Source organism: Rattus norvegicus, chromosome 10, assembly GCF_036323735.1.
Source record: "Rattus norvegicus strain BN/NHsdMcwi chromosome 10, GRCr8, whole genome shotgun sequence".
Lineage (NCBI taxonomy): Eukaryota > Metazoa > Chordata > Mammalia > Rodentia > Muridae > Rattus > Rattus norvegicus.
In genome coordinates, this window is record NC_086028.1 from 64780907 (window position 1) to 64805810 (window position 24904).

General features: G+C 46.3%; 2 protein-coding genes across 5 annotated transcripts in view; both read left to right on the forward strand.

Annotated features, from left to right (window-relative positions):
* Positions 1-24904, forward strand: part of Faul2 (FAU ubiquitin like and ribosomal protein S30 fusion like 2) — a 733200-nt gene that overhangs the window by 158174 nt on the left and 550122 nt on the right. The gene's annotated exons all lie outside the window — the stretch shown is intronic.
* Nf1 (neurofibromin 1) overlaps positions 23080-24904 on the forward strand; it is a 233101-nt gene continuing 231276 nt past the window's right edge. For 2 of the 4 annotated variants that reach the window (XM_039085200.2, XM_039085201.2), the window contains exon 1: positions 23086-23553. In XM_039085200.2, coding sequence (XP_038941128.1) covers positions 23494-23553 — 60 coding nt within the window. In that variant the 5' untranslated portion in view covers positions 23086-23493. 4 annotated transcript variants of the gene reach the window in all.

The window sequence follows — 24904 nt, forward strand, 5'->3', positions numbered from 1 at the left end:
GTGCATGTGTGTATGTGTGTGTGTGTGTGTGTGTGTGTGTGTTCATACTTCAGAGTGAATTTCTGCTGCTCTTGTGGAGGCTGGATACCACAAGTTTCCTGTGGAGGATACCTCAGAGGGGTTCTTAGTCCTTAAGATCCATCCTTCTTGTTTTTGGTGAGTCTTCTATTGCAGGCTGGCTAAGGAGATGGACCATATCTGAACAGCTGCCTATAGGTCCTATGCATTGGTGGCTGTTATGTATCTTTCTCTTCAGCTCTCCTGGGCAAAATTCATTGGTGACTAATTAAAAAGTTGCCATCAGGGGCTGGAGAGATTAATCGGTGGTTTAGAGCACTTACTGCTCTTCCAGAAGACCCAAATTTGGTTCCCAGCATGCACATCAGAGCTTACAACTAATTCCAGCTCCCCTCTAACATCCTCTTCTGGCTCCCATGGATGCCCTTTCTACGTAGACACATAAATTAAATAAGTCTTTACAAACAAAACAAACAAAGCTATCATCTGTAGGCTGAGCAGTAGCCTTGTGCAATTATGGGGCCAAAAGGAGATATTGTTTCAGGACAGGGCCTGAGTGACTTGGTGTGTCTGTTAAAGAAATTAAAAACTCAAAGAAGAAGAGGAAACTAAACTGGCCGTAACAATGGTAGAAGGGTCACCAATGAACTGGCCCGAGACCATTTGCTGTTCCTAGATAGAAATCATTAATAGGCAAGAAACAGCTCTTCAGTGTTGGTCACATTGTGGGAACCGTTGACTTATGGGCTGGGCTGACAGACTCATAGGCTTATAGCCCCAAGCCTCAATAACTCGACATCTGTGGCTTAGCCAAGAACGTAACTCTAGGAGCTCAGGTCTTACCGCTTCTGGGTTCCAATTGCCAATGACCTTGTACTTGGTAGTTAGTGAAATCTTGGCTCTAGCCGGCAGCTAGCAACAGCTTCAGACAGCAGCTGTCAGTACTAGCCAGTGTTACAAGTGTAGACGCCTAAAGTGTCAGGACCCTTGACCTCTGCACTGGCTAGGGCTGCAGCGGCCACGCTCCAGAGCGCCAGGAACTCAGCCTTCAGTTTGCTAGCTCTCAGGGGCTCTTCCAGCCACTGGAACTGTCCTCTGCTCTCTTCTGATCTTTGCCTTCTCCATTCTTCCCCAGCCCGTTGTCACTTCCACCTCTTGTCACTCTCTGGAACTCTCCCCCTGCCTTCCCACTGCCTCTGAGGCCCTACCATCTCATGTCATTTCAGGCTTCTCTACTGGGCGTGGTAGTACATACCTTCCTTTAATCCCGGCCCAGAGGCAGAAGTAGGTGGATTTCTGTGAGGTCCAGGTCAGTCTGGTTTACATAGTGAGGTCCAGGCCAGCCAAGATTACATAGTGAGACCTTGTCTCACAAAACCACCACCACCAATAATAATAATAATAATAATAATAACAACAACAATAATAGTAATTTAGCAGGCAAAGAGACCATTGAGAAAGGGCTATTTTATGCTGGAACTAGCGCCTAATGTTATAAGCTGTACAGGAGAATGTCTCCTGGCTAACTCAAAAGAAGTGAGCTGACCAGCCTGATCATATAGCAAGGAACGATGGGTGTGGCATATACATAGAGGACGCATTTTCACCAATCAGCACACAGTCAATCCCACCAGCCACTGGCTTCTTCTCAATTTTATTTTATTTTATTTTATTTTATTTTATTTTTTTCGGAGCTGAGGGCCGAACCCAGGGCCTTGCGCTTGCTAGGCAAGCGCTCTACCACTGAGCTAAATCCCCAACCCCTCAATTTTATTTTTATTCCTTTTTATTATTTTAATCCCCAGGTTCTTGCTGAGTGACTGACAAGGTGTCTCTCTCCCCCAACCACCCTCCACCATCCTGAGTGAGACTAGCAATAAGGTCACCAAAAGTTCACTGAAGTTTATTTTATCTTGGGTGTGGGGTTTGTTTGGAGCGATAGTGCCTGGAGCAAGGAAGGCCTCCTGGAGAGGTCTTCAGCTGCCATGGTCCTTCCTCCTCATAGCCACAGTGTTATCAGACTGGTCAGAAAGTATCCAAACAAAGCAGGCTGTGGGAAGGCAATCTGATTGGCTTCTGGAGAACAGGCTGGCTCCTGCCTCCACTACTAGACATAAGGAAAGGACCTGCCATTCAAAGGTCAGAACAGCCTGTTCCCTATGTGCTCACTCATTCACAGAGCAGAACACAAAGGTACTTTACAATGAACAAGTGAAGAGGGCTGGAGAGATGCTCAATGGTTAAGAGCATTGGTTGCTCTTGCAGAGGACCTGGGTTCAGTTCCCAGCACTCATGTGGCAGCTCACAAGCCTCTGTGGGCACCAGGCATGCAGATGGTGCACATACATACATGCATACATACATACATACATAGGTGCAGAATATCTATGTACATAACGTAATGATTACTTTAAAAAACTCTTAAAGACACCCCAACACAGCACTAACATCCTTACAGGCAGGCACTTCATGGTGTTTAACTTAATGCCTTAAGTGCAACTGCAGTCCTCCCTCTATCTGTTAGAACCCTTAGCACAAAGCACTCCAGACACCCTTCTCTGTGTTCCAGATGTCTGTTGGTTTCCTTGATTTCGTATTCTCCCTTCTTCGTGTAACCTTACATTGAACACCTACTGATGGGGAAGCCAGAACTGTCTGTTGCTATCTGTGGTATAAACGCTGCCTTACATGGCAAAGAATCACCGTCTGTCGATGTGACTGAATCGTGGTTCTCATAGTGGAGACAACCTAGAATGTGTAGGTAAGCCCGATGTAATCACAAGGTTTCTTTCCAGAGAGACAGGAGGGGTGGAGGCAATAGGAGGGGACAGGAGCGTGAAAACGAGTTGCTGAGGGAATGTTGCCAGTCTTGAGAAGAAAACAGATCCTCCCGGAAACTTCCAGAAGGAGTCAATCCTGGAGACACTGAGCTACAATCTCTGTGAAACTGATTTCAGACGTTTTAGCTCTGGAGATGCAGGGCTGCATATCTGGGCTGTTCTGAGTCACTAACTTTGTGGCAATCTGCTACAGCAGCAAGAGGAAACTAATGTGCCACTTGACTAAACCATGAGCCCGCTATGTGTGTGCTCCCTTCTAAAAGACTGAAAATAAGAACACAGAGCACGTGACAGTGATTCCTGTTAGCTTAACACTGTGGGAAGATCCCAGGTCTGCTTCAAACGGACATTGCCTCTGACCAGAGGAATCTAAGGTGAAAGTAAAGAAACAAGAAGAGATGTCGGGGACTGGAGAGACGGCTCAGCGGTTAAGAGCACTGACTGCTCTTCCAGAGGTCCTGAGTTCAATTCCCAGCAACCACATGGTGGCTCACGACCATCTGTAGTGGGATCTGATGCCCTCTTCTGGTGTGTCTGGAGACAGCTACAGTGTACTTATATACATAAAGTAAATAAATATAATCTTTAAAAAAAAAAAAAGAGATGTTAGTGGGTCACATGCAGAGAAAACACCAGAAGTCTTTGCAGGGAGAAATGACTAGACATTATGACTTTATTATTATTATTTTTTTTTTTTTTGGTTCTTTTTTTCGGAGCTGGGGACCGAACCCAGACATTATGACTTTAAAAACAGTTGTGGGGTATTCACCAGAGAAGACTGCTGGGACCTGGGTTTAAGGCAGTAGAAAGTCTTTGTTAGTCAGCAGACTAACTGGGTGTTCAAGATCCCAGTGTAGCCCTGAGCCTTTCTCAGGATGAGCTTTTTTTTTTTTTTTTTTTAATTAACTTGAGTATTTCTTATTTACATTTTTAATGTTATTCCCTTTCCCGGTTTCCGGGCAAACATCCCCCTAATCCCTCCCCCTCCCCTTCTTTATGAGTGTTCCCCTCCCCATCCTCCCCCCATTGCCGCCCTCCCCCCAACAATCACGTTCACTGGGGGTTCAGTCTTGGCAGGACCAAGGGCTTCAGGATGAGCTTTTAAGCACAAAAAACATGTCTCGAATTGACACACATCCGTTAACAATAGCAGTTAGCACGAAGCAGAACTATAGAAGCCAAAAAGCAAGGTTCTTCCATTTAGAGACAACCTTCGTTTGGAGACTTTGTTTTCGTTTTGGCAGGTGGTGCTGTCCGTGTGCTGGGTTTTACGGCCTGAATGGCTCTTCCATCACGGAGTCAGTTGTGCTAAGGAATGGAGGCCTACTAAGGTCTGGGGTCCTGTTACAAAACTTTGTGTCAGATGTGGTGGCACACACACCTAACTTCAGTATTCCAGAGGAGAAGCAGGTGGATCTCTATGATTTTGAGGCCTGCCTGATCTATATAGCAAGTTCCAGGCTAGCCAGTGAATGCACAGAGACCCGATCGATCTCAGGAGACAAAACAGCAGACAAAAGTGTCCTGCTGCTACAGCCACCAGCAAGGGTAAGGCTGTTGTTAAAACGGAAGCTGCACTTTACACCCATTCATTTTTCTTTTGTTCAGAGTCAGTGTGCAAACACATTTGTCTGCTGTCATGGATCACTTTTTCTGGGCATCTCCTTGTTGTGCTGGAGTATAGCACTAGGCACATTCCCAGATGTGAGCCAAGGACTTAACTTAAATACACTGGCTTTCTGGTACTCCTCACAGATGTTTATGGAGACGGCTGTTCTGTAATAGTTAGAGGTTTGTTTGTTTGTTTGTTTGTATGAGACAGGGTTTCTCTGTGTAGCGCTGGCTGTCCTGGAACTCACTCTGTAGACCAGGCTGGCCTCACACTCAGGGCCCTGCCTGCCTCAGCCTCCCGATTAACCCTAAGGCCTGCACAGCCCTGCTTGGCTCTGTATGTAATACTTAGACATTAGTCAGATTTTTCTTTTTAGGATTTAATTTTTTGAGTAACCATGGTTGGTCTGGAACTCAGAGAGATCTGCCTGCTCGGCTGTCTAAGTGCTGAGGTTAGACATGTGCATGACCATGCCTGTAGGTGTTTGTGTGTGTGTGTGTGTGTGTGTGTGTGTGTGTGCGCGCGCGCGCGCGCATCAATCTCTACACTAGAAGAGATGGGATCAGATCCCCTGCAGCTGGAGTTACAGGCAGTTGTGAGCCAACACTCATCGGTGCTGCGAGAGCAGTCTGCGCTTTTAACTGCCGAGCCATCTTTCCTACTTGGTTTTGACTTTTTTCCCAGACACAGTCTTTATATATCCCTGGATGTCCTGAAACTGTCTATGTAGACCAGGCTAACTCTTTTATTTTCTTTTAATATTTCTTTTTATTTTATTACCATTACCTTTTGATATGTTCAGACAGGGTCACTCTCTAGATTCTTTTATATCCTGGAACTCTCTCTGTAGACCAACTTAGCTCTTTTATTTTATTTTATTATTATTTTTTTTTTGGTTCTTTTTTTTTTTTTTCGGAGCTGGGGACCGAACCCAGGGCCTTGCGCTTCCTAGGCAAGCGCTTTTATTTTCTCTTAAATATTTCTTTCTTTTTATTTTATTATTTATATTATCTTTTTATTATTATTATTATTATTTTAATTTTTTAATTATTTTTTTTCTTTTTTTTTTTGGAGCTGGGGACTGAACCCAGGGCCTTGCGCTTCCTAGGCAAGCGCTCTACCACTGAGCTAAATCGCCAACCCTTGTTATTGTTATTATTAAAGACATACTGTGCCATGTTGAGTGTTTCTTGTTTAACTTCTATGTAATTTTCCAGTGGTCCGTGGGCTAACAATGCTAGCTAAGCACCCTACCCCGAAGCAACAACCCCAGTCATTTTTTTTAATTTTATTTTTATTTCATGTATATGGGTGTTTTGCTTTCATGTATAGAAGTATGCCATGTGTGTCAAAAGAGGGCATTGGATCCCCAAGAACTGGAGTTACAGACAGTCGTGAGCTACCCAGTACGTAACCTGGGTCCTCTGTAAGAGCTGTTAATTAAAAATTTTTTTTATTAATTTGTATTTTATGTGTAATTTTTATTTTATGGATGTTTAACCTGTATGTATGCATGTATGTATGTATGCATATATGCATGTATGCATGTGAACCACATGCTTGCCTGGTGTCAGTAGAAGTCCGAAGAGAGGTTGGGCTCTTGGACCTTTAGCTAAGGATGGTTGTGATCTGCCATGAGGGTGCTGGGAACTAAACAAGCATCCTTAACCATTCAGCCATCTCTCTAGTCTCTCAAAGACTTAAAGCTAGATTTGTTCATTTTATCTTATGTGTAAATATTTTATGTGTATGCACATCATGTGCAGGCTTGGTCTGAAGAGGACCCTGGATTTCCTGGACTTGAAACAACAGATGTTTGTGAGGCACCACGTGGGTGTTGGGAATCGAACCCTGGTCCTCTGCAGGAGGAACAAGTGTTCTTAACCGCTGAGCCATCTCTCCAGTCCACTGCTTTGTTTTTGTTGTTGTTGCTTTTTTTTTTTTTTTTTTGGTTCTTTTTTTCGGAGCTGGGGACCGAACCCAGGGCCTTGCGCTTCCTAGGTAAGCGCTCTACCACTGAGCTAAATCCCCAACCCCGTTGTTGTTGCTTTTAATACATGCCTTTCTTCATTCCTTGTAGCCTGGAGATATTTAATAAAGAAAGCCTTATTACTATAATTAGAAGAACTATTCTGATAATTACTGCATTGGTCTTTTTGGTAATGGAGAGTTTGTAGTTGCAGATGACAGGACTCACTGCTATGACTTCTAACAGTGAAGGATTACAGCTTCACGGTTGGTAGCTCACAGGGTTGCCTGTAGTGCCTATGTAGACTAATGGTCTACACAGCCAGACACAACCCCAGGAGAAAAGCTCAATCTGTAAGAGGCACTTTCTCGTGGAATCCCACTGCTGCCGCTCACCAGTTGGGACCTCTGTGCCGGGGGCTGGGCATCAACCTTCTAAATTTCTCGTACTACCACGGTGGTGGTTAGATGCAAAAAACGCAGCTCCTCCTGTGTGGCTGTGTCTGAGGCACTTTTCCCTCCCCAGATTCTGTGTTCTGCATATGCTGGGTCACATGTGGCATCTGTAACACAAGTTCCAGGTGACCTGACACCCTCTTCTGGTCTTCAGGGACACTAGACACACATGTAGTGTACATACATACAAGCAGGCAAACTGCCCATTACATACGATTTAAAAATATATTTAATATTCTCTCTCTCTGTCTCTCTCTCTCTGAGTGTGTGTGTGTGTGTGTGTGTGTGTGTGTTGTGTGTGTGTGTGTGTGTGTGTGTGTGTACTGGTGTACTGGAGGGGGCCCACAGAGGGCAGAAGTGTTTATGATTCCTCTAGCCCTATGGTAAGCACTTTAATCCACTGAGCCATCTCCTAGCCCCTGTAGTATTAGCTAGCTTTCAACCCTTCTAGAAAGTCTATCTAGATTAGGTGGTCTGTGTTTCTCAAATTCCTGGAAGATTCCTCCAAAACCTCGGGACTTTGTTTTTAACCAGAAAGAGATAGATATTGTGAACTTGGATGGCCGAGAGGGTTTGTCTGACTGGTCCTGAGTTATTGCTTTTTGTGTCCAGTCTAAGGTGACATGTCCCAAGGAGAGGATGTGCACCACATGGAAAAAGTCAACTGGAAGAGTTTACCTTTGAAGAAAATGGGAAGAGGATTAAACTTTCACCTCCAGTCCAGTTTCTCTGGGATGCCTCCCCAGAAGGGACAGAACACTTTACAAGGCTGATCCTGACTGCAGGCAAAACAGGAATGAATTTCCTCTCATTTCGAAGTAGAGCCAGCCGGACAAGACAGGGCCTGTAGTATTACTCAACAGTCCAGCTGTGTTTTCAGCCTGAAGGCCCAGGGGCAAGTGTAATTAACATTCCAAGGTGTAGATCATTTCCCCACCACAGAAGCCCTTCGGCATCTTCCTGTGACTGGGAATCCTCCTTGTAAAGCACAAGTCAAGGGTGTGCAGAAAAATCCTCACTGTTTTAACTCTGACAATCCGCAGTGAAGGCGCCTACTGAGTTACAGAGCGAGAGACACGTTGAAAGGAGCATCTGATTCAGGGTCCTCCCACCTCTTGTTCTAAATTAGAATCCCAAAACCAGATCCTCTCCAGTCATGCTTTAATTTCATTCGAAACTTGTATCATCCTGTTGAATCCGGGCCCACAGGAAATAGGGCCTGGCAAATCCTGGCTCTCTTGGAATTTGATCCAGACACAGTACCTGGCTTGATCTGGTTTCCTCTGAGCTAAAGCGTTTTCTTGTTTGCGTGCAGAACAATATGTTTTAAAATGTAATATGGAAACCACTGCGCGTAAGCAATCTGGCTTCAAGCTCCTAGGTTACAGGGCTGAGCTACCTCCGCTTTTGGTACTGGGGATTGAACTCCTGGCTTGGCTAGGTTCTCACTTCTCTCCTGGGCTGTGTGTCTCTAGCTCTGTGAGACTTTCTGCTCCAGTTACTTCTCTGTTCTTACTGCGTTTCTGTTTTCCTGGACCTGTGACCGACTGGAGCACAGTTTCTTCTTTTGTTCCAGGCTACGGGCTCTACTGCTTTAGGGGAATAGGATGAGAAAACCGGAACACCATCTCCCTGGTCCACCCTTGGATACCTCAAAGGAAGGTATCTTTTGTGGATAACCAGAGTTATAGTCCCCATGTGGTGGGAGGAGAGAAACAAAGTCCTGTAAATTGTCCTTGATCTGCAAATCTGTATGGCATGCACGCCCTACCCACCCCATAAAATAAATCAATAAAATGTAATAAATGTTGAAAAAATTCCAAGTTGTTTTTCTAACCAGTTACCCTAACAAGAAATCCATTTCATGCACAGTCTCTGAATAGAATACTTACCTTACTAATGAGCCTTATTCTAAGATATTTATAACTTGAGGACTCCTTATAGTATCACTATGAACTACATGCTGCCATTGTCTCTTGTTATTCAGATGAGGAAACCTAGGCACATAAAGGTTACATCATCTGTCAGAGTCCCTTGGCTAAGGAGGAACAGATTTCCTATTCCAAGCCAGGACTGTCTAAGGGCAGTGGCCGGCCCTCCAGCCTAGGTGTACAGGCAGTGCCAAGAGGAAGGAGGTTGATGAAGGATGAGATTTGCACAGTGAAAAGTTGAAGAAAGGCCAACACTGCAAGTCTTCAATTCTGTTTTGTTTGCTGAGCTGTTGTCTACACACTGTAGCCTACGCTGAGCTTGAATGTGCCGCACAGGCTGCTGGGGGATTGCTGGTATGTGTGTCACCTCCAGCTGGTGAGCCATTCATTTTCTTTTTGGAGATGACAAGTGTTAGGGCGGAGCTCTGGCTCCACCCAGAATTCACTGCACAGACCTGATTGGCTTCAGTCTCACAGAGATCCACCCAATTCTGCCTCTGGAGTGCTGGGATTAAAGGTGTGTGCCATCATTCCCAGTCCATTAAAAAAAAAATAAAAGATAATTTTTAACATTTTTCTTTTAGTTTTTTTTTGTTTTGTTTTGTTTTGTTGGTTTTTTTTTTTTTTTTTTTTTTTTTTTTTTGCTTTGTTTTGAAGCAAGGTTTCTGGCTGCCCCGAGCTTGCTATGTAGACAAGGCTGGCCTTGAACTCAAAGTCTGCCTGCCTCTGCCTCACAAGTGCTGGAATTAAAGGTATGCACCACCTCCCCCAGCTCATTTTATCATTTTAAAAATATGTTTAGGGGGCTGGGGATTTAGCTCAGTGGTAGAGCGCTTACCTAGGAAGCGCAAGGCCCTGGGTTCGGTCCCCAGCTCCGAAAAAAAGAACCAAAAAAAAATAAATAAATAAAAATAAAAATATGTTTAGGCTACATGTGTGCAGGTGCCTGTGGAGGCCAAAAGAGGGCGATCTGGAGATGGAGTTAAGGTTGTGACCTGCGTCATACGGGTGCTGAGCCCACAACTCTGGTTCTCTGCAAGAGCAGTGACCATTCTATTTTTCTTTAATTGTAATTTTATTTACGTGTATGAGTGTTTTTGCCGTTGATGCCTTATTTGTTGATTTGCCACCTACCCTTCTATCTGTATACATTTGGGGACAGTTGCTCTACAACGGCTCTGGTTCTTAGAGAGAGTGATTCTTACAGGTGCTCCATCCACACTTCCTCCTCCCCCCCTCCCCATCTTTGATCTTTATCAATTTGTTTACAAAGGCCTGAGTCTTCTCTTTGGGATTCTGCCCTGGGGCTGTTAGAGTAGTAGTTTCCCCTCCAGCACAGAGTCTGCAAGTGCCTGGGAATTTTAATCCTCCAAGTGTGACCTGTAGAACAAGCATTAGGAGCTCCATGACTTAGGTAGAAAAAGACTTGGGCGAGCTTTTCATACTGGGCTCTCCTGCCCTCTTGGTTTTCTCTTCTTCCACCTTCCACTCAGTTTTTTTTTCTTTTTTTCTTTTCTCCTTTTCTTCCTCCCTGCCTCCCCCCAACCATCTCTCTCTCTCTTGTGTGTATGTGTGTGTGAGTGTGTGTGTGTTTCTGTGTGTGTTTCCGTGACCATGTGCAAGTGGAGGCCAGAGGTCAACATTGGTACCTTGCCGAGCGCCTCACTCTTTGAGGAAAGGTCTCTCACTGAACCTGGAAGTTATTGGTTCAGCTGAACTGCCTAGCAAGCAAGTACGAAGGAGCTCTCCCCAGGCCCTCACAGCAGATGCCCAGCACCACACATGCCAGGGTGGTGGTATTATTATTATTATTATTATTATTATTATTATTATTATTATTATCATTGCATTTACTTGTTGTATTGGCTAATTTTTATGTCAACTTGACGCAGACAAGTCATTTTGGAATTGGAAACCTCAACTGAGAAAATGCCCTCACTAAACTGGCCTGTGGGCAAGCCTGTGGTACATTTTCTTGATTGATAATTGATGTGGGAAGGCCCAGCTCACTGTGGGCAGTACCACCCTGGGTTGGTGGTTTGGGATGCTGTAAGAAAGCAGTTGAGCAAGTCCTGAGGAACAAGTCACTCAGCAGCACTTTCCCCCATGGCCTCCAGTCCCTGCCTCAGGGGTTCTTGTCCTGAGTTCCTGGCCTGACGTCCCTGGCTGATGGACCACATGCAGCAAAAGAAATAAACCCTTTCCTCCCAACTTGCTGTTGGCCCTGGTGCTTTGTCATAGCAATGACACTTATTTACTTGTTGCATGACACTCGCGTGCAACAGTGTGTGCTCGTGGAGATCAGAGGACGAACTTCATGAGTTATTTCTCTCTCTTTCAACCATTTGTGTCTTTCCTGCCCAGCAGATGGCTAGCCCTATGCCAGGCTTTAAAGTTAATTAATTAATTAATTTTATATATAGGAGTTTTTGTCCACATGACATCCACACACCCAAAGATGGCATTGGATTCCATTACAGATGGCCGTAAGTCACTATGCGGTTGCTGGGAATTGAACTCAGAACCTCTAGAAGAGCAGAACCTCCTAACCACTGAGCCATCTCTCTAGCTCCATGTGCCAGAATTTTATGTAGATGTGGGGGATACTCGCACTTGGGTTGTAAGCCTTTTATTCACCAAGCTATCTCCTCAGTTCCCTGGCCATCTTGGAACCCGCTCTGCAGACAAAGTTCCATGCCTTTGAGACAGGTAGGTTGGGGTTGGGGATTTAGCTCAGTGGTAGAGCGCTTGCCTAGCAACCGCAAGGCCTTGGGTTCGGTCCCCAGCTCCGGAAAAAAAAAAAAAAGAGACAGGTAGGTTAAATGCAGGCAATGATTAAATGCAGGGAGGGATCTCTTCAGGAAACTGATCGTGGTTCTGTTATTGAACCTGTACTATTTGTCCACAAGGACCAGAGAAATCTGTCCTGAGTTTTTCAAGCTCCCCTTCCTTTAAATTTTCACAGGTTTTAGTTCTAAAATATAGCTATCAGACCTGGGGAACTTTTCTCTGCTTAGCAATATCCTAGAATCATGAGCTTGCTCTCAGCATTCGGGACTATTACACAGGAGTGAAGTTTGGACCAAAGATGATCCGTTTACCTGAGAAACAGCTGCCCCACAAAACTAATTGGATTTAGTGAGTTGGAGGGGGCATGAAGGTGGGAATGGCACACAGAAGGGCTGGGGGAAGTTAGAAGATGATGTAGATATGATCAAGATACATTTAAGCTATGAAAGAATACAATGTAAAGGCTTTAAGACAGATTCATGGGGCTGGAGAGATGGCTCAGTGGTTAAGAGTACTGACTGCTCTTCCAGAGGTCATGAGTTCAAGTCCCAGCAACCACATGGTGACTCACAACCATCTGTAATGAGATCTGATGCCCTCTTCTGGTATGTCTGAAGACAACTACAGTGTACTTACATACAATAGATAAATCTTAAAAAACAAAAACAAAAACAAAAAAACAGACAGATTCACTATGTAGCCCTGGCTGGTCTGGATCTTACTATGTAGACCAAGTTAGCCTTGAACTTTTAAAGATCCTCCTGCCTCTGCCTCTGCATCAGGAGAGGTGAAGTTAAAGTTGTGCATCACCACATCCAGTCTCAAAAAAAGAAAAAAAAAAAAAAGAGAAAGAAAGAAAGAAAAGAAATAATAGGGGCTGGAAAGATGGCTCAGAGGTTAAGAGCACCAGGTTCTCTTCCATTCCCAACACTCACACGGCAGCTCCCAACTCCAGTTCCGAAGGATACAATATCCTCACACAGATGCACATGCAGGCGAAACACCAGAACACACAAAATAAAAACGAATGACTAAATACAAAGATATATTCTTAAAAAGAAAGGCAGAAGAGAAGTAGGGTCTGGAGAAATGGTTCCTGGTTAAGCTCACACTGGCAGTTCCTGCAGAGGGTTTAGGATCAGTTCCCAATACTAACATGGCAGTTCACAAGCCCCTGTAACTCCATTCCCCGGGACACTAATGTGCTCTTCTGTCCACCAAGGGTACCAGGAAATGCACACAGTGCATATACCATGCAGGCAAGACACTCGCAATAAATAAATAAATAAATAAATAAATAAATAAATAAATAAATAGTCTGCTCTTCTGTTTACAATGTTATCAGAGTTCTAGGCCAGAGGTCTCATTCCACAATGTTTTTAATTCTAGTACATTGGGGGTTTTTTTTTTTTTTCTTTTTCTTTCGGAGCTGGGGACCGAACCCAGGGCCTTGAGCTTGCTAGGCAAGCGCTCTACCGCTGAGCTAAATCCCCAACCCCCTAGTACATTGTTTTAATGGTTCTAGTTACCAGAGTTTTCTAGAAACTGATGTACAAACCAGCTGGAGTCACTTGCCAGGCTAACTGGCCATAGCTCCCTTTCCTGAGGAGCATCCCTGGAGGGACAGTTCAGCAGAACACACACAGAGATGCTGGCCTGCTTTGTGTGCAAGCTGCCTGGTTTAGGGATCTGGTGTTATGTTTCATGAACGCTAGCATTTTCCACAAGTATGGCTTCCAACTGCCAAAAGGATCTCAGCCAGATGACCAAAGGGGAAACTTTCATGTGGCAAGCAGGGCAGAAGGAAGTGAGTCCTCCTGGGAGGAGTCTCTTCACTGGCAACCCACAGACACACTTGGTATTTCATATATTATTATGAACAAATACGTAGGAAACGTATCTGATTCACTATCTACAACACAGCTATGTGGTAGATTTTTTTTTATTCTTTCTTCAAGACTTATTTTGATTTTTAATGATGTGTCTGTGTGTGGGGTCTGTGTGTGGATATGTGTCTGAGAGTAGGTGCTGAAGGGGGTGAGGCCAGAGACACGGGATCCCCTGAAGCTGTAGATACAACTTGAAACAAACAGCCTCTGGTGAGCTTGTCTGGAGAAGGCAGGCGTTCAGGATGAGGATGCGGAAGGCTCCAGAGTGGCAAATACTTCCACAGATGGTGGAAGCATTCAGGCATGGGCAGGTCAAGCCTCAAGTCTTAGGAGTGGAGAAGAGAGTGGTTGTCTCTTTTGTGTTTGCCTTCTGTCAAGGCTCTCACTATGTAGACCAGGATGGCTTCCAGCTCACAGATGCTTGCCTCTGTACCAGCATGTCAAGACCCCACCCTCACCCCCTAGGCCCTTAGAGGCAGGGCCTTAGTATGCCTGCTGGCTTCAGACTTGCTGTGTGGCTGGGGCTGGAGAGGTGGTTCAGTGCTGGAGAGAATTTGCTACTCCTTCAGAGGATCTGAGTTCTGTTCTCAGCACCCACATAGAAGCTCATGACCATCTATAAATCCAGACTCTGCACCCATGCTGCAACCCCTAATATCCTTCCCACATGCTCCCACTCTGTTTAGATAAACTGCAGATGCTGAGACCAAGAACTCGACAAGATAAAAAGATACATGTGTTTGAAGCCAAAGATAAACCTGTGTTTATCTGCTGGTGAAGATGGTTAAAAAATATTGGCTTTTCTGAGACCCCTGCTAGGATGTAGCTGTGGTTTTGGACTTGGGTAACAGTCATCTTTTGTACATGGGCTAGGAGCAATGAGTTCCAGGTTTTCAGTCAGACCTCTAGGGCTTTGCCCACAAAGGCTCCATCCCTGGCAATCTCCTCTTTGCTGTGCTGGACCAGCTTGAACCTCCTCCCATCCTGTCTGCTCCATTGCATGTTTCACATGTTGCTACCTAAATAGTCCTGCCTGCCCCCAGCCAGTTCCTTCTAATGCAAGGGCACATGGCTTTCTGAATTTTAGGTGGTCTGTGAATGGGTCATGGGACTGTGCCCATCTCTGCAGAGGCCTCTGTCATGGCTTATGAATGTGGCTGCCAGGCACAATCCACCGGACTGTGCAGACGATGGGCATCGTGACATAGCTGGAAGGTGGCAGAGCTTGAGAGCAGGAGAGGTGAAACTACTGACAGAGCTTGGTTCTCAGAGTCCTGAGGGAAATAGCAGAGGGTTGAGTTTGGTTTTTTTTTTTTTTTTTTTTCCTTTTTCTTTTTTTTTGGAGCTGGGGACCGAACCCAGGGCCTTGCGCTTGCTAGGCAAGCGCGCTACCACTGAGCTAAATCCCCAACCCCCGAGGGTTTAGTTTTTTTGTTTTTTTGGGTTTTTTTGGTTCTTTTTTTCGGAGCTGGGGACCGAACCCAGGGCCTTGCGCTTGCTAGGTAAGCGCTCTACCACTGAGCTAAATCCCCAGCCCCGAGGGTTGAGTTTTTTTTTTTTTTTTGGTTCTTTTTTTTTTTTCGGAGCTGGGGACCGAACCCAGGGCCTTGCGCTTCCTAGGCAAGCACTCTACCACTGAGCTAAATCCCCAACCCCGAGGGTTGAGTTTTGATAGGACAAGACTAAAGGCTTCTCCTACAGTCTGACTTTCAGCTTCCCACTTGAGAAGCTGTACGACCTTTGGGGAGACTTTTGATGTTTCTGGGAACCATGAGACAGAATCTGTTCTGTTCTGTCCTTTCTCCCTTCAGACTGGGTTTCTCGGCAGGACTCACAGCGTATCTGGTCAGCCAAGTTCTGCCTTTTCCCCCAAGGAAGTAGGAACTGTCAAGGGCTCAGGCTCAGCAGTGTCTGTGGCTGAGGATCATGGAGTGCCTTGTCCTTTTCCCTCTCCCTTTCACGTGAGAAGCAGCAGATTGGACAGCACTGCCATGCTGTGCATTCTGAGCGTGGGAACCATGAGGCCACCCGAGAAGCAGCGACCACGTGAGGAGCTGGCTGCCTCCTCTTCCTCAGACCATACATAGCTTCCATCTATGACTCGGAGGTTAACGAAAACAGCCAGCCAGGAGCGGTTTCTAAGGAAAGAGGTAAGCCACGGGGAGAGCGGTTTCTAAGGAAAGAGGTAAGCCACGGGGAGAGCGGTTTCTAAGGAAAGAGGTAAGCCACGGGGAGACGATAGCTCCGGAGGAGCGATGCCCATGCCTAACTCACCTCACCTGACTCTTCAGCACACTGTGCGCGTGGCAGAGCAAAGCTGTTCTCTTCATCAACCTGGAGTCAGAGACAGGAAAGAGCTGGAGCCTTGTCCTTTCCTAGCTCAGGCCCCTAATAATCTGGAGACTTCCTACCAGGCCCCATCTAGTAACAGCTCTGGAGCATCCCAGGAGTACCGTCCAGGGGGGCAATCCTTTACCATGTGGACTTTTGGGAGACATTTGAGGCACAACTATGAAGCTGGACAAGCTACATGGAGGGCTGAGGCAGGAAAGTCATCAGTGTCCAGTGCCTAAGACCGGCTGTGGTGGGGTTGGGGATTTAGCTCAGCAGTAGAGCGCTTGCCCATCGAGCGCAAGGTCCTGGGTTCGGTCCCCAGCTCCGGAAGAAAAAAAAAAAAAGAAAAAAAAGAAAAAAGACCCGCTGGGGAAATATAACAAGGCCCTGCCTCTTGACTTAAAACAAGATCCAGCTACGGTACACCCCATGTAGCTGCAAAGGCATTCACGGAGGAAGACATGAATGACAGAATTAGAGTTTTCTCTGAAAGGAACATTTATGCTTTATGGCGGATAGCTCAGTGTCCAATCTGTAGACAGGCAGGGCACTGGAATACTGACTGTCTTTCTTTACCTAGACAAAGACAGGACCTCCCCCCAAGCACTAGAATGCCTGAAGGAAAGACACGTTTTCCTCTGCTGCTTTAACACCTAGATCAGAACCTATACAGGGATGAGTCCACATAGCAGCTTTTGTTAACTAGGCATTGATAACAATTAGCTTGTAACTAATTGTTTCCAGCTGCTCCCCTTTGATTACTCAATCAAAACAAATTTATTGTGGCACGCCTGCGGTCTGCTGTCTGCTGTGTTAGAAGCTTAGCAGGACTGAGCTGAAGACAAGATGACTGTGTGCTTAAAGGGTCATGGGAGGAAGGACTGGAGTGGGCAGAGCAAGAGGAGGAGGAAAGGTGGGATTTAGGGGAAAGGCAAAAAGAATTCTTTCAGGCCCAGATCACAGGAGTCGAGGACTAATATCGTCTCTCCTTTCTCTCTTGTACCCCTTCCCAGTGGTCATGGCGGTTGTGGGAGTTTTTTTGTTTGTTTTATTTTTCTTTTCTTTTCTTTTCTTTTTTTCGGAGCTGGGGACCGAACCCAGGGCCTTGCGCTTCCTAGGCAAGCGCTCTACCACTGAGCTAAATCCCCAACCCTTTAGTTTTATTTTTGACAAGGTCTTACTCTGTAGCCACATCTAGCCTGCATCTCACCATATAGCCTAGGTTGACCTCAGACATGTCAGTCCTCCTGTTTCAGCCTCCTGAGTACCATGCCTGACCTAACCCAAGGTTCTTACAGTGTCTCATTCGTTACAACAGTGCTAACGAGAATTACGTAAGTACTTATATTAAACAGTCCAAATAGACCCTTGCCTTCACTTGTGTGGCTTTGGTTCTAGACAAAGAACCTGGCAATTGTGGGCAAGTGATGACTTGGTGGGTAAGCATATGTAAGTCTCTGAGTTCAATTCCTACACCTAAAACAAAACAACCCAAACAACCAAATAAGTCATTTCTCCTTCTACTCTCGAGACCCCCTTTAGCAGTTATGTAAGCCTCTTGGTCTTTACAAGTCGTAGCACTTACTGGTATAGTTAGGGCTTCTATAGGCTTGAGTCTGGATGCTTAACAGAATAGAGGGGTTCCTCGTCCTCTGTAACCTGAACTCCAGGCCCAGGCAAAGTATCAGCACTTGAGGAAGGATGAGGGCCCAGGCTTCCTTTTAGCTTTACCTGGAGATGTTGGGTTCTTAGCAGGAAAGAGGATAAAAAGCAAATGACAAAAGCTGCAGGCCATGCCTGGCAGGTTGGACCTAGGAGGATTAGTTGCTAGGTCAGCATTGTGAGTAGGGGACTCTACTGCTCTGTGCTTTTCTCTCATCTCTCCTATTCCCTCAAGATAGCCATGTCTTTTGATTTGAGACAGGGTTTCCTATACCACAGCTTGGCTTCAAATTCCCTACGTAATTAAGGATGAGCCTAAATTCCTGGTCCTTCTTCCTCCGCCTCCTAGGATTACAGGTTTGTACCATTATGTCTAGCAGCAGGCTAGTTTTGAAAATGTATGCTTTTGGTTGGGATGAACAGGAATAAGTTTAGGGGCCTCCACCTGACATTTCCTACTATGACAGCTTTTGTCCCACAGGCCAAAGACTGGTTATGTTGACTCTATCAGCAACTAAATATGTCCACTTTACTTCTACAGCCAGGGAGGACCAGTGTGTGCTGTGTTTCATCAACTCACTAGGAATCCAGTCTTCTTAAGTTGTTGAGTTTTGGAAATTAGCCTGGATCAAGAAATGGGGCAAGCGGCTATTTATCAGAGGAAGCGTCTCTCAGTCTCTTCCCCATCTCTCTGAGGGTTTTAAAAAGTATGTAGTGGGGTTGGGGATTTAGCTCAGTGGTAGAGCACTTGCCTAGCAAGTGCAAGGCCCTGGGTTCAGTCCTCAGCTCCAAAAAAAAAAAAAAAAAAAAAAAGTATGTAGTGGACCTGATTGGTTGCCCACCTATGTTTCTACCAGTGTCCTATTAACTATGTGCATAGCTCTCCGGGAGTCGGGCCCACTCTAATCTTGACATCTAAAACAATGCTACTTAATTTAGAGTACTGTGAAGCCTACGGCTCCTACCTCTAATGCTGTCCATCAGCTGCCCTGGTCTACAGAGAAGAACCATCACAGAGTTCTCAGCATGCTGTATCCTCTCACCAGCTTATGAAAGAACACACATATACTCTAGCATCCTGCTCTTCTGAGTCTTTTTTTTTGTCTTGTTTTGTTTTTTTGAGTCTTGTATTTAGCTGCAGCTAGTCTCTTACTATGTATTCCAGGCTGCCACCAACTCGCAATCCTCCTGCCTGAGCATCTGGGTGCCAGCAATACACATGGCTGCTTCCCCGTGTCTATGTCTCTCTTATTCTGTTGTTTTTCTATTTTGCAGAGTACAGGCTTTCTTTAAGTTTCCCAGAGCCATCCTAGTAACCCATTAGCACCACTTCCTGGGGGTGTGGCCAGGATGTAGGTCCCATACTACAGGAATCAATAAACTCTGGTTTGCTTAGTATTATGCTTTCTCCTCTTCCCTCCTTTCCCAAAGCAATTTGGGCACCTGATCCCATGCTTTCCAGCTTCTGTGTGCGCGCGTGCGCACACATACACACACACACACACACACACACACACACACACACACACAAATGACTGGCTTTATCTTGTTTAGTATACACATTGCTTCTCCTCCATTAGTGGTTCTAACATTTCTGTGGTGGGGTTATTTTGTGGCTTGACCTTAGTTATTAGTCTGGTAGGCAGGTGAAAAGGTGTTGGTAGATTCTGAGAAGGGCTTGTTTTGTCTTGCAAGGTAGATATACTTATGGGTGAGAGATGATGAGTCAATAAATAGCCTTTAATGCAGAGGACAGAGACACTTGGGCTTGTTAGGCAAGCGCTCTACCACTGAGCTAAATCCCCAACCCTGGTAATATGGTTTTTAAGCATTATAAATGCATGAAAAAAATATGACCTGCCATACATGTCCCCAAGTCCCACTTCCCCAACTGCTAGGCCAGAGCTTGGCCCAGCAGACTTGCCAGACCTGAGAATCGTTCTGGAGTTCAACTGCTCTTATAATTAAGCCGTGGTCTTGTACTTGGCTTTAACTTTCATCCTTAGCCTTTGGTAGTTAATCACTCTAAGACTTTCATTGTCTTTCTCCATGGCATAGATTTACTGCATCCACAGTTACATAATTTCATCTGCACGTGTTGCTGTCCTGAGACAGGGTCTTACTAGCTCAGGTTGGTCTTGAACTCGCTACTGTCCTACCTTCATCTTCCAAGGGTAAAGTTAACAGGTCTATGTTTTATTGCTGTTCTTAAGTTACCATTTCCCATACATTTAAAAAAGCCTGCTAGATTGCACCTACTGGTACATTCTTCCATTGGTATCTTCTTTTTTAAAAAAGTTTTAATTTATGTGTATGCATACGTGTCTGTGCATGTCAGGGCCCACAAGGTTGTGGGGTCCTCACTGGGGACTCATAGGGTAATTCAGATTCCTTTCATGGCGCTTGGTGTCCTTGGGATCAGCATCATGCGGTACAGAGGGAGTAGTATCGAAGAGAAATGGAAGCTGAATAAAATGTAGTCATAGCAAAAGCTTCAGCCAGCCAGTTTCTTGGGAGCTGATCAGACCAAGGGTGCTCTGGAGCCAAGAGGGTCTTCAGAGTGGTCCTGTCCTGAACTCACATTTAGCCTGAAAAGGCTCTCCTGGACGTGCTATAATGTGGCATGCAGAAGCTCTCCTCAGCAGAGGGAAATTCCTGGCTACTGGCTACTAACCGTCCCAGGAGCTAGGAAACAAGTGTCTTAGATCAGAAGAATCTGTGCTCCTGGCACACAGGGCTAGATTGAGGGGGAGGTGCTGTGCCAGTAGAAAGAGGGAGAGGGTAGAATTAATACCTTGAGACTTTGAACAAGATCCTTGAGGGGTTGGGGAGATGGATCAGTGGTTAAGAGCACTGGCTGCTCCTTGAGGACCTGGGTTTGATTCCCAGTACCCATAGGGTGTCCTGTAACTGACTGTGACTCCTGTACCAGGGAATCTGATGCCCTCTTTTGGCCCTTTCAGGCACTGCACACACATGGTGCTTAGATATACAGGCAAGCAAACCAGTTATACATTAAAAAAAGATTTGAGGGGTTGGGGATTTAGCTCAGTGGTAGAGCGCTTGCCTAGCAAGCGCAAGGCCCTGGGTTCGGTCCCCAGCTCCGAAAAAGAGAAAAAAGAAAAAAAAAGATTTGAAAAATAACCGACTATTTTTATCTAATAAAGAGCGGGATGAGAGAGACATACATTTAAACTATATTGAACACTTACATGATCTCTAATACTCACCATTGACAGTGCGGAAGAGGGGAAGTTAGGATATAAATCAAATTTTACTCTACTCAAAAGTGTATGCCTTCTGCCAACTAGACTACACCAGTCCACTCGGTTTTCATGAGCTAAATTCAGACAGCTAACTTACTTTGTTTGGCTGTACAACATTGAGAAATGTGATTTGGCTGTTACAGTGTAAAAATTAGAAACGTCTATACATAAGTTTGGATTTCTAGCTTCCCTTAACTGGAAGTTCTAGCAACATGAGGCCAACATCCCTGCATGGCAGTAATTGTCTGGAGCTGAGTGGTATCTGCCCTTTTAAACATGGGTGGGTGTGGGTAGGGATGCTCCTTAGTTAACCAGGCCTCACCTTCTCTGACTTAGACTCCCTACCATACCCCTTTGTTATGCATGGCTTAACCAAGTTTATGGTGTGGAATGGGCTGATAGATACTTAATATTGGTTTAAACTGTTAACGAACTGACCGAGTTCATTAGAGAGGAGGCTGGAACCTCCATCTGCAGAGAGGAGTTGGTGTGCAAGGGAGGAAATAGGACTTTGTACACAAGCACAGTAAGATGAATTAATGATCCAGTGACTGGAGCCCCAGCAAAGAAAGAAGAGCAAGAAGCCAGCCCTTAAGGTTAGAGAGCAATGGAGACAATCAGGAAGGAACCAGACAAGGAGAGGAATGAGACAGAGGACATTTAGAATGGAATACGGATGGAGGGAAGGGGACCCAGGGCTCAGCTATGTCTAAGTTTCAAAGATGAAGATAAAGTGCCAGGGCAAAGAGGCTAACCAGGGTCAGTGTGAGAAAGGGAAAGGGAGGTAGTGCTTCTAGATGTTTAGCAGTGAAGTAGATGTGTTGGGATGCTATTTGGGCTATGTGCTATGAGTACGGGCTTTTTCCAGGGTCCTGGCTGAAGAAAGCACAAAAGGCTCTTTAATATTCATTCATTTCTCTTCAGCACTGTCACCATCTCTGACATCATCATCTCTGACATCATCATCTCTGACATCATCATCTCTGACATCATGCTGCAGCTTTCGTCTTAGTGGGATGAAATATTAACTTGATATGCAGTTTGGAAGATCCCTAACCTACCAGACTCGAAACGTCTCCTACAGACATATCACTTTGTACATGGGCTAATAGCTCTGTGGATTTTTTGTGGCGAAACAAAAATTGTGGTTTTGTTTCATCTTATCACCGGGTTGGTATCTTTCTGTGTGGCTAATGGTTGATGACTCCAGGGTGTCATCTTGAGTGTATACACACTTTTGTTTGTTTTTGAGACAAGGCCACACTATGGAGCAGCGGTTGACACGTGAAGTTTTGGTTGCCTCTAACAAAAGCGAGGCACCCTGACTGCAACACATTTTAACACTAACTTAGGAAAAGTGCACTGAAGAAAACTCATCTCAAAGTCCTGTGTCGGACAGAGCACCTTTTCCTCCCCATCTACTGAGTTTCACCAAGTACCACTGGTTGGCCTGGAAGTCCTCAAGTAGAACAGGCTAGTCTCCAGCAAACCACCTTTTGGACTTATCCTCTTTTGTAAGTCCTTCCAACTCTGGTACTGGGCAACGGGAAGGCACTTGTTTCTGGAGAGCCACTCTTCTTGATTGTTCTTTTTTTTTTCTTTTTTCTTGATTGTTCTTAAAGCCAAACCATTTTGGTATTATCATCTCTAAGCCCTACTGGAAAGGTTTGCTTGAAAGGCTGAAATGCATAAATAAATGTTAGGCCCTTTAAGGGTCTTTACAGTGTGTTGAATTAGTCTTCAATCTGAATTATCAATCCTGCAAAAGTTTTATTAACTTGGTGTCTGTCAGTTTAGTAGGGGAATTTTGGGTTGGGTCTTGCTTTGGGAATTTAACTGACCTTAAAAAAAACAAATCACGGAATCTCTCTTGGCCTTTCTTTTACCCGTTTTCAGCCGCCTTCAGAAGTCCCATTGACTGCGTGGCGGTGTGTGCCTTATATTTTTAAGTGAAGAAAGCGGAGAGGGACTGAATACAGCCTCCCGGAGGGATCAGCGGCAGAGATCAGCGGTCCGGAGAGAAAGCCTAGCCTCAGGACACTCTAACTTCTAACCCCGGGAGCAATCCAAGCCCGGAGGCCAGCGGGGGAAGGGCTGTTCGAGGCGGCGGTGGCGATGACAACTGACGCACCGGAGTCGGTTCAGATTCTCTGGCCAGAGCCGGGAGCCAGTTTAGGTGGGGAGACCCGCGACAGTGAGGGACGCGCGCCTCCGGGCCCGGAGGAGTTAGGTGACGTCACCTCCAGGAGGACTCGCTTTTTCATTAATGAAACCGGCCAGCGCGGGCGCATGCGCAGCAGGCCCCTTCCCTCTCGCTTCCCCCTCCCCTTTCCCAGCCGCGCTCTCAATCTCGAGCTCGCTTGCTCTCCCTCTCCCCGAGCCGTGGAAAGGATCCCACTTCCGGTGGGGTGTCATGGCGGCGTCTCGGACTGTGATGGCTGAGGGGAGACGGCGCTAGTGGGGAGAGCCACCCACAGGCGCCCTCCCCTCCCCGGGCTCCCCTCCCCACCCCTCCCCCAGCCTCCTCGCCAACGCCCCCTTCCCCTGTCCCCCTCCCGGCGGGCCGCGCGGGCCCCCGTCCCCACCCCCGTGGGAACGCTAGCTGCCCGCACTCCTCAGCCGCTTGGCTCGCCGCTGCCCTCACCTCCGCGCCGGCCGCCCGCCCTCCGGCGGGCCCCGGACGCCGGCCCACCCGGCCCTCCGCCGCCCCCGGGTCTCGGGGAGGACATGGCCGCACACAGGCCGGTGGAATGGGTCCAGGCCGTGGTCAGCCGCTTCGACGAGCAGGTAACGGGCCGCGGCGGGCAGGAGGTGGGAGCGGGTGGGGGTGGGGACGCGGTGGGTGAGGGGAGGAAGGAGCGGCTGCCTCGCGGGCTGCCGGGGGTTCCGCAGGCCGGGGAAGGGCCAAGGAAGGGGGGACGCGAGGGGGCGGCCCGGGGATTCGGCTGTGAGCTGGGGCTCTCCTTCCCTCCTAAACCGGGGGGGTGGGGCCTTGCCCGTGACCAGCCCTCCATCCCCTTTATCCCAGCCCTTCCGCTTGCTCTTGGTGCGAGGATGAGTGACCTGGGGGCGCTTTCAGGGCACTCCATCTGGATTTAATCGTTCTCCCTTATTCTCCCCTTTTAAAAGGAGGTCGGTAATACTAGTTAGGGGTTCCCTCTTCCCTTAACTCCCACCACCCTCATAACTGGGGATAACCGAAGGAACCCTCGATCTGTTTGTGTACGCATCCCCAGTAGGAGCAAGATAATATCCTGCCCCACCCCCATTTTCTATAGCTGCCCCTTAGGGGCAGGAGTAGGGAAAGCACTGGTCTTCTTACTTTTCTGCTCAGGGCGTCAGCTTGCCTGGAGACTCCCAATTGATGTTCACACCAGCATCCCAGATAGACTGTTGACACAAGGTTGCCTTTTGCATTTGCTGTTTGCAGGGGAAACGGTGATTCTGAAGTGACACCCCCACCCCCTTCTTTGATGATCACACCCCCTTCTCCAGTCCCTGCTTGCCTGCAGAGGATGAATATTAGCTTTCTAAGTGAGACTCCAGGAGTAAGGAGAGAAGGGTGAAAGGAAGGGAAACCGCATTTGAGCTACAGACTAGACAGCAGAGACAGACAGCTAGGATGTGGTCCTAGGGCCAGTAATTGTTCCCATGATTTGTTGTTGTTTTAACTTGTTTTTGACTCTTCACAAGAACTTTCATTGAGACTACTTGGGATTAAGGGAAAGATTTTGTAGTTTAGGAAGGTTAGGGTTTTTTTGCCGAGTTTTCCACACATAAAATTCTAAGGCCGATGAATAGGCAGTCTGCACATAACGTACATAGCCTTTTGTCCATGATTAATTTTCTGCTGTAGTAGATAGTTGGGGTTGGTTTAAAGGGTGGTTGTTTTTTGTTGCAGTTCTGCCAGGGGCGTCCTTTAATGAGAGAATTATTTAGAATTGAACCAGTCTATTTTGTTTATTGGGTTTAATCACAAAACTGATTATCGGATCTGACAGGTAGGGGAAGGGTTTCTTCTTTAATTTGACCAGCAGACTTTTTTTTTTTATAGAACTTAATCTTTTGACCTATCTGACAGATTGGGGAACAGACAGAGGAAGTCTACAGGACATTGGGGAACCTACACAGAGCTGAA